The sequence below is a fragment of the Acipenser ruthenus genome, chromosome 1 (genome assembly GCF_902713425.1).
Source record: "Acipenser ruthenus chromosome 1, fAciRut3.2 maternal haplotype, whole genome shotgun sequence".
Classification (NCBI taxonomy): Eukaryota; Metazoa; Chordata; class Actinopteri; order Acipenseriformes; family Acipenseridae; genus Acipenser; species Acipenser ruthenus.
In genome coordinates, this window is record NC_081189.1 from 107,046,825 (window position 1) to 107,065,357 (window position 18,533).

Here is an 18,533-nt window from a genome sequence, read left to right on the forward strand (position 1 = left end):
TATTTGTATAATGTGATATACGATAGGTGACTTTATATAAAATATATACGGTATATATATTTGAAGGATATTCACAAATCCATGCACAGATCGCTTTACTTCATTTAGTATAATGTGGTCCTATGGAACATTTTGATGTATATACACTGTGGTAATTTGCTCTATTCATTCAAATTTAAAACAGTATTTTTTTTAATGTACAGTATAAATAAACAGCTACAGGACCAAATTCTCACTACTTAAACATTTGAGAGGGGACTGGGAGGGGTGAGATTTGTCGGTGAAATAGCGGTTATTATTATTATTTGATGTTAGTATTGGGGGACGGATTGTTGTGCACCCATTTCCTACCTGAACATGACATCAATTCTGGAACACTTAGCTGCCGCTTTAGCCAGCTCTTCTTCCTTCTTTCTTTTAATTCGCTGCTGGTTTGGCATTGCTCACGGTTAGGAAAAACCACACAACTGCAGTGACACTGTCAGACAACAACTCTGTGACTGAAATCCCTGGAACTTAAGCACGGTCAGATTCAGCTAATAGTGCCTCTCCCTCTGTTAGCCCTTTAATAACCAATGATACGTCGTTCTCGTGGCTTAGTGCTGGGAGGTGTATGGTAAAAAGAATGGCAATAATAATACATCAAAATAATGAGTCATGGGGCTCCTGAGTGGCGCATCCAGTAAAAGCACTTGCATAGAGTGCCGGATGCGCCCTATAGTCTGGACGTCGCGAGTTCGAGTCCAGGCTATTCCACAGCCGAACGTGGACGGGAGCTCCCAGGGGGCGGCGCTCAATTGGCCGAGCGTCGCCCGGGGGGAGGGAGGGTTAGGTCGGCCAGGGTGTCCTCGGCTCACCGCGCACCAGCGACCCCTGTAGTCTGGCCGGGCGCCTGCGGGCTTGCCTGCAAGCTGCCCGAGAGCTGCGTTGTCCTCCGACGCTGTAGCTCTTTGGTGGCTGCATAGTGAGTCCGCAGTGTGAAAAAAAAGCGGTCGGCTGACGGCACACGCTTTGGAGGACAGCGTGTGTTCGTCTTCGCCCTCCCGAGTCAGCGCAGGGGTGGTAGCGGTGAGCTGAGCATAATAAAAAATAATTGGCCATACCAAATTGGGAGAAAATAAAAAAAATAATTGGCAACGACTAAATTTATTAAAAAAAAAAAAAAATTAAAAAAAGTCATTTTCTCACTTGATGAGATTAGACGAGACAGAATTGAATTGTGACTTGAGCAAGTTTGTGAATGGGTTGTAGAGCAGATGTGCTGGCGACGGGCACTGGCGGCAATGACGGCGGGCACAGAGGCAACTTTTGCCACAAGTTTTTTTTTTTTAGTTGGAGAGGCATTGCGGCAAAACGGGTTGGGCAGCACGGCAATTGCCGTTTGGTTATTTTGCACTCTGCATTTGTATGAAGTCCTGTGAAGAGGGTCTTCTCGAGTAAAATAAACTGAGCCAATGGAAATCCAAAATGTATAGGGTCATTTTTCATTTGGCTCGAGCTCAGTGTCTAGAGAAAAATTAGAACACACATGGAAACTCCCCCTAAGAGTCCTCCAGTGACTAGTGGGATATAGGGCATGGCAATCAACGTATATGTGTTGCAACAAATTAACCAAGTATCTAATACACTGTAAAAGTATACTTTGGGGTTGTGGGACTTATTGAGTTATTATCCAGTTGTTCATTTAAAAATCGAACATGCAAATGTATTTAAATTAGGCTGTGTTAAAGGTAATTAAGTATAGATGACCATGGACCCAATTTATTAAACTTAAACAAAGACTTCATCCTTGAGAGGAATGGTGTTGAATATTGGAAGACCTGAGAACAAAGTTTCAAATCCTGTTGTCAGTTGTGTGCTTTTCTGAGCTTTCTATCAAAACCAGTTGTTAACCTGGGAGTAAGAATGTTTACATCCCAGGTAAAAGAAAATACACACCTGGGCCACAGCTAAGTCTCATTGTCATCTTCCTGCTTGGTGACAGAACGTCTTGAAAGCAGGTTTTAACAAAAGAAACGTGATCTCTAAAATGTAATAACTTGTCTGTACAGAAGGTTAATGTTTCAGCCTGGTTTTGTTTTACCTCGGCTAAACGATATTGAAGTTAATATATCTGAGTCTCATTCTCTCTTTCTCTCTTGTCATTGTAGGAACAGAATGTAGTTGGCATCTCGCGGCAGGCTGGTTGCGTGCAGCCTAGTCTACCAGGCCCTGGGAGTGTGGCCTCAGTGCCCAGCACCAACCCGGGGGCACCTGGTTACCTAGGCAACCAGCAGCAGGCAGCCATGATGAAGCAGATGATAATGGAGCAGGAGAAGCAGAGAGTCCAGTTACACTTGATGGAACAGCAAAAGCAGCAGCAGCAGCAGCAGCTTCTTAGGGAACAAAGGCAACAGCAGCAACATCAGATGCTAGCGGAACAGGTACAGTGCGTTTCTCAATGCAAGGATGGGTGAAATCTGTTGTGTAGTTCTATTTACTATACAGTACATGTCCTCTAATGTGCAGTTTTGAAAGAAACCCATGTTATAGGAATTACTGTCATTTTAAAAATGTGATATCTATTCCTGCACTAATGAAATCACTGTTTGAAAGCCTTGCTTTAAGGTGATCTTGTACTTTCTTTCTATCATTTCACCTTCATTCCTGTCACTATCCACCCAGCTGCTTCACCTATTGATTCACGTGCTCTGCAGCCAGTAAATTGCTTTGACCCCCAAAACACTGAGGTGAAATGACCCAGGAAGTGAAACAGTAACAGTAAACTTCATAAAAATAAGGCTAGCAAACAGAGCTTTCTTTCACCTAGTGTAGTAACACAGATCATGTTTTAAAATGAAAATAATGTTTGCTGCAACATGCACATTTGATGCCAATATTGCAACTGTAAGATGAAGATATACTGAAGAAATTGAACCACTTTTAAATGAAACAAAGGATTAATTGAAGATTACTTTCCTGTCGAAATGGATGCCAAGAGGTTTTTCATGTTTAAAATACACTCCAAGGAAACAAGCAAAAAAGAAATTAGTGGAAATGGATTTATTACAGTGTTCTATTACTGTAACTTACCTTTACTGGAAAAAAAAAATAAAAATCAGAACATATAAAGTGAACAAACAACACACTAACTAAATAAATGTCTTCAGAGACCCACGTTGCGTACATGTCCAGCTGGTGGAATTGCAAGGGTCGTTCACTAAGATAGTTGGATGCCCAGTCCATTGTTGTTTAGTTTTATTGTTTTTCCCAGCAGTTACAACAGCAACATTTACCAAGACAGCTACCCCAGCAGCAGAGAAACCCCTATCCCGTCCAGCAGGTTAACCAGTTCCAAGGTAAGATCTGAACTGAATCGTAATTAATACAGATCCTCAGAGGTGTTCTAGGAAGCACAGTGGCTATAGCAGTGCTGTTATGTATGCCTGACTTGTATGTAAATGAGAGCACCACCATAGTTTGTCAAACATTTTAATGTTTCAAAATCCCGTTTTGGCTTAGAGGCACTACAGCTATGGGCAAACATTTTGCATCAACTAGAATTTTAGGATCAAGACATAATTATGAACATAATTGAGGTATTTTGTTTAATATCATGCAATCAAAGAAACTACAAAATGATATTGCACAAGTCTACAGTAAGCCATAGTAGTAGATTTTGAAATGTCACATTTTTCTGTCCGTTTTCAGTATATGGAAAACTATAAAGCAGTATATAATTCAATGTGTTAACGTAACATTATTCCACAGGTTTCATTCGACTTTATGAACCAAAATTGGCCATAGCTATATATTTTTTGATTGAATCCAGGTATAAGTTGCATCACCTGCTAGCATGTTTTATGTTACAGAATAGAAAGTGAGGTAAAATAAACTCACGTTCACTCTAGATTAAGAATAGTAAAAGACTAGTACGTTATTCCTGGTAACAAATTCCCATCCCTCAACTTAGTGCCATTTAAACTATTAGCTGTATGTGCAACACCCCCTCACGTCTCGCCTCCTTGCAAATCATTGTAAGTTTGACTGTCCAGACTGTAAGGAATTCAACCTGGGGACCTGCCAATACTATTCCTACTATGGTGCTTCATGTATAGATTTTCTTGTCAGGTTCCCATGGAAACCAGGTTAGTTAACCCTTGGAGAATTGCTTTTGTTATATCAGTGCTGCCTTTATGGCTTTTGTAATTGTTAATTTATAACAATCAATAGCATTTCTATAGTTCTTTTAGGAATTGATTGGACTATCTGAAGTCTCTTACTTTTACACTCTCTCCTTGTTTCCATGGAAACCTTTCCCCAGCCACAAATTTCAGATGTCTTGATTTAAGAGGCTTCAGATTCTTGAACGAGACAGTTAATGGCAATGCTCACCACACAGCCATTTAATTTGTTTTTATTATTTATTTAAATGAAGAGGAGAAGTTTGAAGTGTCAGTATATTTAGTTCTGGATAGTTTATCACATCCTTAAATCATAGCTTGTTTTGAATTACTGTGTTAACAACACATTACATTGTATTCCTTAAGACATGTTGCAGCACATTGATGTGCATCTGTATATCAACACCATTCATGTGTGTGGTACCCCTGCAATCTCAAGAGCAACATCATTTGTTTTACAATTCATGAGCTGTCAAATGTTTGTTTTCCAGGCACGCCACAGGAAATTGCAAGGAACCAGGTTTTGCAGAATATTCGGACCGCCCGGATGCTGCAGCAGCAGCAGCAGCAGCAGCAGAACCAGGGCATGCTCCAGATGGCCTCAGTCCACAACTCTGGGACAATGTCGACGGTCGCTGGACAGGCCGAGATGAGCATGGCGTACAGCAACACACCAAGTGGACAACAGGGCATGTACGGCATCAACCCTGCAATGAACCAAATGTTGCAGCACCCAAACCAAAGCAGCATGAACATGGCCCACAACCCTTCCCAGGGCCAGAGACAACCCAGTGCTGGACAAGGGGTTGGGATGGTTGGGGGCTACGGCCAAGGCATGTTGATAAACTCTGCCATGTCCCAACAGCAGCAGCAGCAGCAGCAGCAAATGAAGGGACCACAGGTCGGCCAAGCCATCCCAAAGGCCCAAGCTCAAAGACTTCAAATGATGGGTGGTGCTGTCCAGGGGGCACAGGGCTGGCAGCAGCAGGGTATGCCAGGGCGGACTAGTGGGGAAATGGTGACCTTCAACAACAACTCGGCATATGCCATGCAGTCTGGCCAGCCCCGCATGACCAAGCAACACTTTCCTCAAGGAATGAGCCAGTCTGTTGTGGACCCTACGGGAAACATTAGAACCATGAACCCTGCTATGGGGGGGCAGATGATGCCGCATATGTCTGGACAACCAAGGACCAACCAGCCAAGGCCAATGGTCATGGCTGGAGTGAGCCAGGGGGTTCCGAACATGAATGTTTTCAGTCAGGGCCCCGGCCAGCAAATGGGTGGTGGTTCTTACTTACAAAGCAGTCAGCCTCTGGGCTACCAGCGGACTGTGAGTCAGGACTTGTCTTTCAGTTATGGCCAGTCAGCAGGCGGGGGCTCGTTCCCCAGCTTAGCAGATGGGGCAGACCTGGTGGACTCATTAATGAAAGGAGGCTCGACGGACGAGTGGATCGATGAAATTTTGGGAAACCAATAGTGAAAGGAGAGAAATTAGAAGTTTACATGGACTATAAGTGAACATAAACTGTACAAAAAAAGGATAGTTTTTTTAAAAAACATTGAGCTGGAAAAAAAAACCACACACACACTTGTGTGTTCTGTCCAGAAAATGTCACCTCTGTGAAAGCTGGTTCAGAGTAGTAGTAAAGCTAAAACTGTGCAGTTCTGTAGGAGTGCGTGATTATTTTTTTATTTTTTTATTTTTTTTTTAGCAACCCATAGCTCAGAGTAGTACTGAAAGAAGTAGAACGATTGTTTTATTTTCTCTCCCCCAACTGTGATTTTTCATGATGTTCATTTGGGAGTGGCGGGAATTCCAGAGTTTAGGGCTGAGTTCCAAGGTCAAAGGGGGGTTGGGGGAATTGGCAAGCAATAGGCCAGAACACTGAGAAACTTAAGTGTTTTAACTTTGTTTTTAAAGTTTATGCAGTCTGTGTTCCTTTGCATTGTATATGCTGTTTTAGAAATTTCATCCAGTGTTTTTTGGGGGTAGTACCAAAATGTTACAAATATCCATTATTTAATGAGCTGATTTGACTCCTTTTATTTCTGGGTTTTTTTTCTGAAATGAAAAGTTTGGTTTGAATGGCTTGCATTTCTCTGCAGTTTTTGGAAGTTGAAAACTTCTGTACTGTGAAAAAAAGAAAAACAATCATATCTCTGTGTAACAACCAAGCTGATGCAGTAGGTGTGGCTTGATGCAAGGTAAGCATTGAGCGAGGTAACTACTGGGTCAAGTTGCTGCTTTATACTGTGAGCAAACCGGCAGCTTCTAACAGATCTGAATGGCTGTTTGGGCATTATCCTATTCTAACAGTATTGTAAGTTGTATGCCATAATGTTGTATGTACTTTAGCAAATCCGTTGAAGGAAGGACTTCAATTACATTTCTATTACAAATTATACAAAATATTTGGCAATAGAAATATGGATGCACATTTCCATAAAGCTTCCAGTGTTCAACATACCAGAAACAAATTCTCAATTGTATTGGATTTCAGCTTCTTCTTTTTTTGGTAGCAGTAGCACATTCTTTTGTACGGGGAGTTGGGTGAAGGGAGTCAAGAGTTGAGAATCAGTCCTTGGTGCCTGTGTTTACAACAGTGAGCATTATAGCGAGAGTCCACTGCAACAGTCTCGTACCCAAAAAAGTATCTGATGTCCACCCACATTCAGTTCCGTGTGAAAGTAAAATATATTATATAGGATCATTACTGTGCAATATTAATTAAAAAGAACTGTGTAATTCTTGTGAAAGAGTGGGGCTGTGATTAATTTTAAAAGCGCACATGGTCTACATTTGTGTCTTCAGATATATATGTGAAACAATAAGGTAGCAAAAAAACAACTACCATATATATATATATATATATATATATATATATATATATATATATATATATATATATATATATATGTGTGTGTTTATGTAAGAGCATAAACCTACAATTTATACCCTTATATGACTATGGACAGGTGTCAAACCAGTCCGAATTTAATTTAAGGAAAGTAGGGTTTCTTTCTTCTGAAGTCATGAATATAACAAGGTTTGGGAACGCTATCTTGACTGTGTGTTTTTTTTTTTTTTTTTAAATATATCTGGGGGGTTTTAAACTCGAGTTAAAAAAAAAAAAAAAAAAAAAAGTAAAATGGCCCTATTCACAAGTCTATAACTCGTGAGATATTTAAAGATTTAGTTTGTCTATGTGGATGGATTAAATACAGATTGATACAGACTGTTCAGTAGCCTTAACCAGTTTTGTGAGTATTGTATCTGTCAAAATAAACTTTTAATTGTTCTTGTCCGGTAAATTTACTGGTTAAAAAAAAAAAAAAAAAAAAATGGTTTAATCTCAAGTGACTTTACGATAAAATAAAGGTAAAATAATAAAGAAAGAAATAACTTGCGAAAAGGCCCCAACACTACTTCTACATTGGTCTTTTATTTTTATTTTTTACAGGGAACCTAGGGGGTGAATTATGCATCACAACTCACTTACAATAGGACCTCGGTTTTACATCTCATCTGAAGGAAGCATTTATCCCTGTACCGTCTCTTAAACTACAGAAATATCAGAAATCTGATCTGATGTTTTTCAGCGTGCTCTTGATTTATAGAAGGGTAATATCTACACCCTGTCTGCTTCCAGTATGCATGCCAGCCAGCCAGTTCCAGTTCCAGTTGTCAGACTATGTTGTGTTATGATTTGTCTGGGGATGCTTCCGTTCCGTTTCTGTGTTTGTTTGGGTAGGTGGAAGCAGGAGCTGTGTGTTTTTAAAACTGCAGACAAAATGCAAGCCTGTCAAGAACGAGGAGATCTGATGGTGTGACAGGCAATTCAGCTCAGTCCTAATGTAAAGGTTGTGTTGTCCTTCAAAGCTTCCTCCAAATACAGCGTGTTCGGGACCAAGTAATGTGGAACGGTTCCCCCCCCCATAGGGTTATTTTATCAAAAAAATGTTGTTTTCTTTTGTACTTTTTGGTGCTGACATACATGTTCTGTTTAAAAAAAATAAAATTAAATAAATAAATAAATAAAAAATAAATTAATAAAAAAATGATAATGGTTATTTGTAAATCTGTTTTTACAGGTTGAAATACATCATATACTGGTTCTGCTATCTGTGAAGGAATTGCTGTTTTAAAATAGAGAAGTGTTTTTATTTCATTTTCCACTTTTAAACTCATCAGAGCGATGCCATTGCACTTCAGACAATGTCTTACTACTAATTTGTACTGTAACCCTATTTTCATTTTTATTTTGGAGTTGTTTTTCTAGTTTGAGATTTTACTCTGTACCTTAAGCAGGTCTTATTTCTTTTTATCTTGTACAGAATTCTGAAATGTTAATGCAGGGGGATTACATCAAACACAATTTTTTCAAAAAATAAACGAGAATGTTCTCGTGATCATAAGATTAAAAGAATTCTAACTCAGATTTTTTTTAATGTATTTTGTTTTTGAGTGTTTCCTTTTTAATTGTGTTGTCTGCTCATATGTTATAAAACTGTCTCCATTACTCTACTTTGTTCATTCATAATTTCTAAAGCACATACAAACAGCCCAGGAATGGGAAGCAGGAACAACTGTCATGTAGCACACACACACATACTGTTTAAATGGGATATTCCTCAAATGAATGATTTAATGTTATGCAATTTCACCATTGAGACATGCGCATGTTTGAATTTGCGATCTGAACCTGGTTTGTTGAATGGAATATTAAACTGTCTGTTACAAAACAGGACTCCTACCAACATAGTAACATCATGGGCGGCTTTTCCTTTCACAAATTCACAAACTGAATCTTTAACTTGTACAGTAAGCGCTAGAGTGGGAGGGGAAATATGTTCCTCATCAGGGTTATAAAAGACCTAACAATAATTATTCTATCATCAGGTTATGTAACACAGCAATGTGTGTGGTTTTATTTTATCTTATTTTTTTGTGAATGTGACTCCATTTATTCAACGTTTTATATTTCCATTTGCAGGTACATGATGCATTATAATTTAATTGTTTTATAAGCAAGGTATACAAAAAATACTTACTGCAATGTACAAATAAAACACAGCCCTTTACAAAGCATAGACAGATATTTTAGATCCTTTACACTGCAGGCTACCGACCTCGGCACCAGGCTAAAGCGACCGTGTGAGGAGTTGAAGTTAAATCTCTTAAACCTAAGTCATAGGACAAGTTTCAATCGAAAACATAAAATAGGAAAGGGACCCGCTGGTTCCGCTAATTTCTTAAAAGAGACAACTACAGGGCTTAATATCAGCTTGCTGCAAGATTTACAGAGTGAATTTCTAGAAAGTAAAAAATGCCATTGGTGGATTAAGCATCTACTAAGGAATGTGTTGAACTCGTATAGTATAATATAGGCTACCACCCGTATACTGGATATTACAACATTCTGCTGGCAGGAGCCTTGCACTGGCCCTGTGGAACTTGGACTGAGGAGTTCTTGTTCTTCCTGGGAAAATGTGGCTGAATAGGGCAGCCAAATCTTGCAGATTTACTACCAGTGTTTTTAAAATGTACTACACTGAAGATTTTCAATGGATAGGTAAAGTGCTGGATTTTAGCTTCGTTCCTAGACCACCATAAGGTTCAGAATTGCGGAAGCTGCACTTCTGTTGGGAACAGTGTTATAGATGTATAATTTTATGTATATAAAAACATATTCAGTCTGGTTTAGAAAAAAAGATAATGTATTTGAAGGGGAATTCCTCCTAAAAGAAAACTACATGTAAACCCAAATTGCTGAAAACGGTTCCAAAATAGCATGGCTGAAAGGTGAGACTTATTTACATTTTTTAATAAACCAAGGACTTGTTTCTTATCTGTAACACAGGAAGTACATTTATGGTGTTGTGACAGGATAATAAGTGGGCCTCTCCCCAGCTGACGTGCTTTATGATATGCTGCTCTAGCTGGTGATAAGTGCTGGTATAAAACTGGTTGTCACAATTGATTTCCATTCCACCACCAATATCGGGATGTGGGATACAATGAAAAGGGGGTGAAGTTGTATGCATTTGCAAAATTACTGCAGCATCTTGATCCAAGGTGTGGCTTGCACTTTACTGTAGCTTGTCAGTGTTTGTGAAGCACTGTGTGACCCGGTGTGGATGAAAGGTGCTTTATGAAAGCTTGTGTCATTGCATTGCACCCCACAAACACTAATAGGCAACTTGTGCTGCAGCACCTTCCATGCCTCTTAAAACAAAGGTTAGCAGCATCGTCTTGTATTTGAAATGCAATCAATTTTTTTTTGGGGGGGGGGTAGTTTTGTTTTTTGTGTGAAAAAAAAATCCGGCACCACAAAAACACAAGGTAAATTTGAGTTGTATTTTATCATGCTTCTAACAAATAAGACAACATCAGAAGCTTTGTAGTTATTTTTTCTATAAAATAAAACATTTCCTCAAAAAAAAAAAAAACTGTTTAACAATGATAATCTAAGCCTGCACAGGAGAAATTCCAACTGCAGTGCCACTACCATCTGAAGATCTTTTTTGGCAAGTCGATGTCGAAATATTCATCGAGGATCCCGTTCAGAATTCCTGCCGCACCCAATCCTGTCAGTGTGAGTAAGAGGACTACACACAGGTAAAACCCTGGGAGCCTAGAAGAGAGAATGGGAAGCAGAGAAAAAAAGTCTTTGCACTTTTTTTCATGATGACATTTTAGGAAGTACTTAATTGTAACCGTTCTTTTGTAGTATGGTCTCCTAGGACATTTTGATTGCACATCTGTTAGGGTCAAATTCAACATTCCTTAGTGCAGTGCTCTAAGCTTTTTTTAAGGTTTATATGACCCTGTTGATATTTTTGATAGATTAATTCTACAAATATTATTCAGTTCTGATCAGTTTTTGAGGTTGTGGAAGCATTGATCACGTGCTCCTAAAACAAAATTCATGGTCGCACACAAATTGAATGCACCGTACAGCCCTGCCTGATAAGAAGATCCAATGAACACATATAATGATGAACTGTATGAAAATAATTGGACAACTAAACATATGTTCACACAGCGTTAACATGATTAAAGTTTGCAAGAACAAAAAAGTTACAAGGCTCCACACTTTGCTGCTGCTTCTAATTGAGGGGCGGTGACCAGTGTACGTATGCTTGATTGATGGGGAGACCCACAGGCACGAGACAGCAATCTGAATAGGGCGTGGATTGGAGATGAAAACTGGGGGGGTGACCCCCCCATGTTAAATGATAACATCATAAGCTTAACAAAAAGCTTTTGAATTTAATGCATCTCCATAAAGCATGTTTAATACACTGCAGATTGGCTACAACGTTGCTGCGTCACTGAAAAGGGGGCGGATACTTCTACTACGACTACTACTAATAATAATAACAGGGAAACACTGATTACAAATGTATGGTATTTTTTTTAAATAATTGGTGCCAATTGTGCTCCGATGACTGGTACATGCCTTGTAGGAAGTTATGTCAGCTTCCTTAACACATCATCATGGTGATTTAATTTTTCATTATATTGAAAGACCTCATTTTGGATTGGCAGTTGCAGCTATGTTTGTTCCTAATGTACTTGCTTTATGTCAATAGCACGAACAGAAATAACTGAAAACACCTTAAAAATGAAAACATAAAACTTAAATGTTTGTGCAGCAACATTCAGAACCCCTCGGGATGCTTACACATGTCATACAAGGGTGAAAATTAATTGTTTAAATGTCATTTGAACTTATTTACTCTTTAAGGAAGGCAAACAGGTTAGGGGTGTTGTCTAACCTTTCTTTTGTTGCTCTTTGATAGCCAAAAAAATACATGTGTCGACCAAAGAGGTATGCAAGACCAAAAACCACAGCAATCGCTAAAAAAAACAAATAAAAAACATCCAATTAGTACTGTATTCCTTTTGAGAAATACACAGGTATATTATCCATTACTTCAACACACTCAATCAGAATTCAAGGTGAAACATTTTGGCTAGTGTTGTCTTCAGGTGTGCTGATGTCCACTGAATATATATTAGGTAGGACCCCACATAGTTTGAAATGTGTAGCATAGAAAGCAATTGGCTCAAGAAGGATCTTACCACTTGTATGAGTGAATGGGCAGAGGAAACGAAGTACAGTATTTACATAAAGTGCAGCAGAGTCAATGTAAAAAATAAAACCTGGAAAGAACAGTGAATATACAGCATTTCCTTACCTTCATTGAAGAACACTCCAGCTGTCCATAACACAACCTGGAAAAGGGGATAAAACTCCAGACAGTTCTGACTGAAGGATAAAAAGAAATTATTCGTAAAAGGACAGATACAGTATACTGTTCATAAGAAAAGTTTACGTTAATATACCACATTCTGATAGATAATTTTGTTTTGTGAGTTTTTGACAGGACGTGTGTGACTGGGTAGCCGAGTGTTGACGTCCCCAAACCAGAAAGCTGACAGAGGAACACACAAGACAGGTACGGGTGAAAAACGCTCTGTTGCGCCATTTTTATTAAACACAAATAAAATAAATATTTAAACAAAAAAACAACGCACACAAAGCAAAATAAAACTTTTAAACAAAAACATCACGAACACAAAACTGACACCAACTAAACAATAACCGTGCTGGAGCTTCCAGCACTCGTAGCAATTGTTCTCTTTACTTTCGGTTCCGTTTGTTATGTTTTTCTCACTCTCTCTCACACACATTCCTCCTCTCGAACACCCACACTGAACATATTTGTGACCACCTCTGAATTAACACTAAATTAATCAATTTCGGAGATGGTCACACTCTCCACCAGGTTTTAGTTTGCCTGGCTGACAATCAGTAATCACTGACTGCCGCCTAAGCTTTCGCCCGAGCTGTCTGCCAGAGGACGACTGACACCACCTCTGCCAGACCACATTCAAACCAATAACAAGAACAAAAGACCGTATTTTAAATCAAAACACAAAAATACAATCCTGTTAACATTTAATGTCCAAACAATAACCTATAGAACTGACATTTTTTTACGTCAGTAACATCATTGTGTGACTGAAACTGACAAGTAAAAAGGAGATACAAAAAATATATTATAGAACACATGTCAACAATATCATTCGCATAACAAATAAATGATTCCAATTTATCCTCCTGCTTTCTACATGCTGTATAAAAGACTGAGCCACAGCTGATCCTGCCCTGTTTGATGCCAAATGAGAAGAGAGCTATCGATCAAGGTGATAGTCAGCGACCATATTAGAGAGAAGAGCAAAAATGGAGACCAGTATGGTCTAACCAGGCATCCAAGCACAACCATCTGGAATGAACATATATACTGCTGTGTATCTCTAGTAGAGGCTGTCTGGATCTGCAGCACTGATATACTGTGTATTTTAAAATATAATTTGATGGTTCTATTCCTGTATAAAATTAATTAAATCTTAATTCATTCCTGCATTATCACCATACACAACCATGGCTTTGCTTTTGACTAAGATAGATGAAAATGTTTAATGTGACACTGTATAGCAATTATTCATGCACATGGTCAATATATAGTGTGTGTATGTTTGAAGAATGAAGCGTTTTGCTGTAACTGTATGGAAGGGTTTTTCATAGCGTTTGTATCTCAAGGGAGGAACCCTGAAAAGAAGTTGCTATCATCGCACAGGTCTTTCCTGGTTAAATAATGTTTAATAAATGATTCTTAATCAACACGTTTGGACGCTAACAAAGCCAGTCTGGAGATTGTTAGTTATCGTTTCCATGTTTTAATCAGTGTAATAAATGATCTGTCATATCCAGCTGATGTGCTTGCTGGTTGCTCTCTATTCCCGGTCCCCCTCGTCTGGACTCCATTGTCCTGTATCTCCTGATTCGTTGTGTTATCCTCTCCCTCTCTTCTCTGCTCTTGAATTATTATGCAGATGAGCTGCTAATCCTCTGGTGGATAGCACTTTATTGAGGCCATTTGGGGTTAATGGTTTCGTTTTTTTTCTATTTTCAGACAGTTTTGTGTTTATTCTCCACAGCAATATTTGATCTCAGTCTGTTAAACAATGTTTTTTGCATTTCATTGTTTCATTGTTTTGCATATTTATTAGGTGCTGTATGGGTTTATATTTAAACTAAATAAATACATTTGCACAATAAACAGGTTTTGTTTTTGTACAGAGCCTTTTGTGATTATGCACCGTGGTATTAAAATATTGCATAAAATACGCAGAGGCGATAATTTGGAAGAATATATGTGACACCTTAAATATGAGCTTCTTTTTTTTAAGATTTCAAAAGCGCTAGTAAAACTGGACTTAAATGCAACATACTGTAAATGAACAAAAATACCTTCAAAATGCAGTTGAAATGATCAAACTGAGGAAAAGATATAAGGCAGTAGGTAACACATCAAAACATCTATCTATTTGACTTACAGTTACACCTTAAAATGTATAAATGAAGTCACAATGGACAATACAAACCAACATTCAAAGGATATCCAGGACTGGGTTTTTATGGCTCAATTTTATTTTTTTAGATAGGCAGTCGCAGACAAAAGTATTTGGGCAGTTAAAAAAAGAATGCAAAAAACCACAAAGAAAGGTATTTCTATAATTTCTAATTGTTCTATTGAAACACTGAACACTTCTTATCAGGGGACCTCTAATAAGTAATGTTGACAAACACACACACTCAAGCTTGTGTCTAACAAAAAAAAAGAGCTTACTGTGCTCGAAAGGTTCTTTCAAACTCTGGGGGCCCGTTGGTTGCTGGGGGCATAACACTGTGCTTCATCCTAGACATGCCAACCCTTCTGGCAAAGAAACCTGCAGGAGAAAAGCATTTACACACTGAAGCTACTTTGAAGCGTTTAGGCTCATGTGGTCTGACTTAAAAAATTGTCCAGGGCCCGAAAATGTATGTGGGCATCACTGGCGATGGACGATGTCGCGTTGTGGATATTTGCAATAGCTTAAATAATAGGCTACTTTAATACTAAAAAAAAAGAAAAAGAAAATCTTACCTTAAATCTTATTTTTAAACAATATAGCTGCTCTAAAGTTCGTACATAAAGGTTTGTGATCTGTTTTTATCTACCTCTTAAAAATAAAAAAACATGTAAAAGAATAAAATTAACTTTTTATTTTTTAATTAGGATCTGAGTGCAGGTCTTCCATGTACTTGTGGAAGTTTCAGAATTTAAGTTATTTTAGGTCATTAAATGTATTCGCAAAAGTAAAAAAAAAAAGTATATGCTGTTTTTATGAATGATGTGATGTAAAACTTGCTGAAGGTAATCTGCATCCAGTTGTTTGATTTCTAAAACTTGTAATCCAAACCGGCGACTAGTTACTACTGTATTGCTGCTGACACAACAAACCCAGGAAAAATGTCCACGTTGGCCCAGCAATGGCCCAACGTGGGCTGAAAAACTGGCCAACAACTGTCAGCCGGTGTGGGCCGCGCGTGGATTTGCATTTCAGGCAGCAGCCAGCACTGAGCCAACGACTCGGGGCCACAATGGTCCAGATGTGCAAATCCATATCCCAGTGCATAGAAAATAATGTAAACTTTCGAGGACAAAAAAAATATTTATAAAATAAATACATAAATACACACGCATATGTAAATCACAGGACTTTTATTAACTTCTTTTCTACAGCAGCGATGACCTGGGGACCAATAACTTACAGAACACTCCGTAAACACATAGATATTTCACAACACACACACACAAATCATTTGAGCTTAATTAAACCTCCTTCTTAGTGTTTCTTACCTAAAACGTTTTTTTTTTAATATTTAAACATCATACCCCAGTTCCCGTCATTCGTTTTTTGGGGCGGGATTTTTAAATAAATAATAATAATTTTGGGGAAATAGTACAGTTTTCTAAACGGTGACGTACGTTTTGAACTAACTAAATAAAAACAAAAATAAAACTAATTATGAATTTCCTAAAAACAAATTAACGAACTCTCCCAGTCAAATCACTACACTACGAGTCAATCATGACGGTTGTCTATTATGATTGGCGGAGTGGGCAGGAAAAGGCGGATACAGGCAATCTGAGGAATCAGTGCTCGTTTTTTGTTTTTTTTCCTCTTCAGCAGCTTATAAAAATCATTTTAAAAAATACATATGTAATGTAGTGTTATATATGTATTTAGCGTGTACAGTAGCTAAAGATAATCTAAACATTTTTTTAAAAAGAATGTGAAGAAAACTTTTGTGATGTTTTCTTTATTTTTATTTTCACTGAAAAAACTACCAAATGAGCTAGGTGTTTTGCCTTCACCTTTGTCATGATATTTTTTTTCGTTTTGAATCAAATTTGAGTACACGGAGTGGAGCCTCACTAGTCCACGCATCAGCCCAGCTATGGTGATTGTAAACTGGTACACTCGTGTTGGGCCACTGCTGGTTTTCATGGGCTGCCAATACCCATGGTGCCCGCGCTATGCTAGCATGAGCCCAGTGAGTACGTTTTTGCTGCGTAGTCTCGATTTAATTTTGTTATTTGACGTTTTTTTTTTTTTTTTGTTTTGTTTTTAATAGCCGGACACAGAAATGCAACATTAGTCTACGTGACTTAAAAGAATACATTCAGAGGGTGTGTCGAACGGAGATTTTTTTTTCATCAAGCAGAAAAGAGTAAACTTAATAAAAACAATACTTAGTTAAGATACCAATCAGGATAAAGGAAATATCTGATACATTTTCTAATACAACTTTAAACCTCTGACACGCGCGTTGTACAGTTCTGACTGTATTTAAATCTGCTGTAATGCGTTTTCATGCTGTGTGATTTCTTACCAAGTTGGAGGGCAGAGAGAAGTGAAACGGCAGCAAGCAGGGCTGGTAGCGCGGCCATGGCTCCCTATGTACACGATATTCGGTTCAACACTCAGATGTGCTGCTTGTACAGTAGTTATCTATCTAAAACTTAAGGTTACAAAATACCCCAGAAGACACGCCTTCGTTTGACAGGTTCAGACACATTTATCAGGGTTGCATAGTGACTCAGGTAAATTTGGTAAATGTATTAAGTGGAGAGTGAAGGGGGGTAAAACAAAAGAAAAAACATCCGATTTGTTGGGAAAGGAGTTTTTTTAAAAAAAATCCCAATAACTTGATTAAATAGATAAAAAATAGAAACACATCATGTTATAAAACTGCCAGTAGGAACACTATTGACTTTATTTACGGCAGACTCAAAAGGAGGCTTTTATTTATGTATTTATTTATTTATTCATTGTTTTTTTATTGCTATAATACAACAGTACAATAATACCGTCTTAATGTCCTAACTCCTTTTGTATTCATTGTATTTCTAATTGTTTCTAACAAATGTGTTAACTCTCTTTTAAATATGTCGATTTCAGCTGTAGTTTTCAAAAAATTGCATTTATGTATATGATACTTTCCAGATAATATAAAGTAATTACAAATATAATTTACCTCATTGTTCAATGATTTACTAAAGTATCCAATTATAGATCATTTAACTCTAATATAAACCTCTCCCTTGCATTCCTATACAAAAATATCAAAACATCGGTCCAAAATACTTGTCACAGTAAAAAAAAATATTCTGGATGCCTCTTACAAAAAGCAACATAATACATCTATATCTCTCTTATACCTATGCATTGTTACATTAGAAGGATCATTCAAAACGAGGCTTGGTGTGCTGCTGTCAGCTTCCGGCAGCCAGAGTCAAACTGCGGTGGAGTTGTAGTCTGAGAGAAATATGGCGTTGCATTGTTGTGTCCGGTTCACTGTGTGATCCCGAGGGGGAAAAAAAAGTATTTTCATCGCTTTCCCAAAGAAGCAAAGATGAGAAAAGTGTGGTTGCAGAAAATAAGAATTTTCAGTTAAATAACAAGAATCATCCAGTTTACCGTTCACATAACGAGAAACTTAACCTTGTTCTTGGTGCAGGACGCTGTGAAGTTTAACACAGTACAGTATTTATAAATGGGGAATGTTTTATAAATAAATCCAAATACATAATGTATATACAGTAAATTATACACGTATACTTTGTACATTTTATAGTGTGTGTAACGTAATAATCCCACGTGTTTTTCAGAATACTCATATTCAAAATACTGATCTTATTACAAATATGCTATACTTATAGTACTTATTTGGAATACTGAGTATTCTGAATAATAATATATTAGCCTGTACATAAACGTACTGTTTGTTGTATATGGTGGTTATATAGGGTGTCCCATGAATCATGAACACATTTAATATGAATTTAGCACAACACCAGGTTCAAAACAGAGGTAACTTTATATACATACTTGTCAAATATTACATTCAACAAATTGTAAAACGCTGATTAACATGGGTTATAAAAGGTTTTATTACACATGTT

The 18,533-nt window shown here is 37.8% G+C and overlaps 2 protein-coding genes across 4 annotated transcripts in view; one reads left to right on the forward strand and one right to left on the reverse strand.

Annotated features, from left to right (window-relative positions):
* LOC117420587 (mastermind-like protein 3) overlaps window positions 1-7,517 on the forward strand; it is a 146,653-nt gene extending 139,136 nt beyond the window's left edge. For 2 of the 3 annotated variants that reach the window (XM_034034061.3, XM_059033593.1), the window contains exons 3-5: window positions 2,151-2,423; window positions 3,254-3,338; window positions 4,655-7,517. In XM_034034061.3, coding sequence (XP_033889952.3) covers window positions 2,151-2,423; window positions 3,254-3,338; window positions 4,655-5,643 — 1,347 coding nt within the window. In that variant the 3' untranslated portion in view covers window positions 5,644-7,517. The remainder of the gene's footprint in view (window positions 1-2,150; window positions 2,424-3,253; window positions 3,339-4,654) is intronic. The other variant, XM_059033587.1, reaches the window with a different exon arrangement.
* A 2,993-nt stretch (window positions 7,518-10,510) lies between these two features.
* mgst2 (microsomal glutathione S-transferase 2) lies at window positions 10,511-17,098 on the reverse strand. The gene is made up of 5 exons (XM_034035036.3): window positions 16,961-17,098; window positions 14,871-14,970; window positions 12,372-12,442; window positions 11,949-12,030; window positions 10,511-10,801 (listed from the first exon to the last, which is right to left on the reverse strand). Exons 1-5 carry the CDS (start codon window positions 17,016-17,018, stop codon window positions 10,672-10,674), a joined length of 441 nt encoding a protein of 146 aa, XP_033890927.3. The 5' UTR covers window positions 17,019-17,098; the 3' UTR covers window positions 10,511-10,671.
* Between the last annotated feature and the right edge of the window lie 1,435 nt (window positions 17,099-18,533).

What these genes read in the sequence shown, in the direction of transcription:
- mgst2 (XM_034035036.3), bottom strand. Translation starts at nt 17,018, where the DNA reads ATGGCCGCGCTACCAGCCCTGCTTGCTGCCGTTTCACTTCTCTCTGCC. An exon ending in TCTCTCTGCCCTCCAACTTG is followed by an intron (nt 14,971 to 16,960) that starts GTAAGAAATCAC and finishes TTTCTCCTGCAG; the next exon opens with GTTTCTTTGCCAGAAGGGTT. An exon ending in CAAAGAGCAACAAAAGAAAG is followed by an intron (nt 10,802 to 11,948) that starts GTTAGACAACAC and finishes TCTCTCTTCTAG; the next exon opens with GCTCCCAGGGTTTTACCTGT.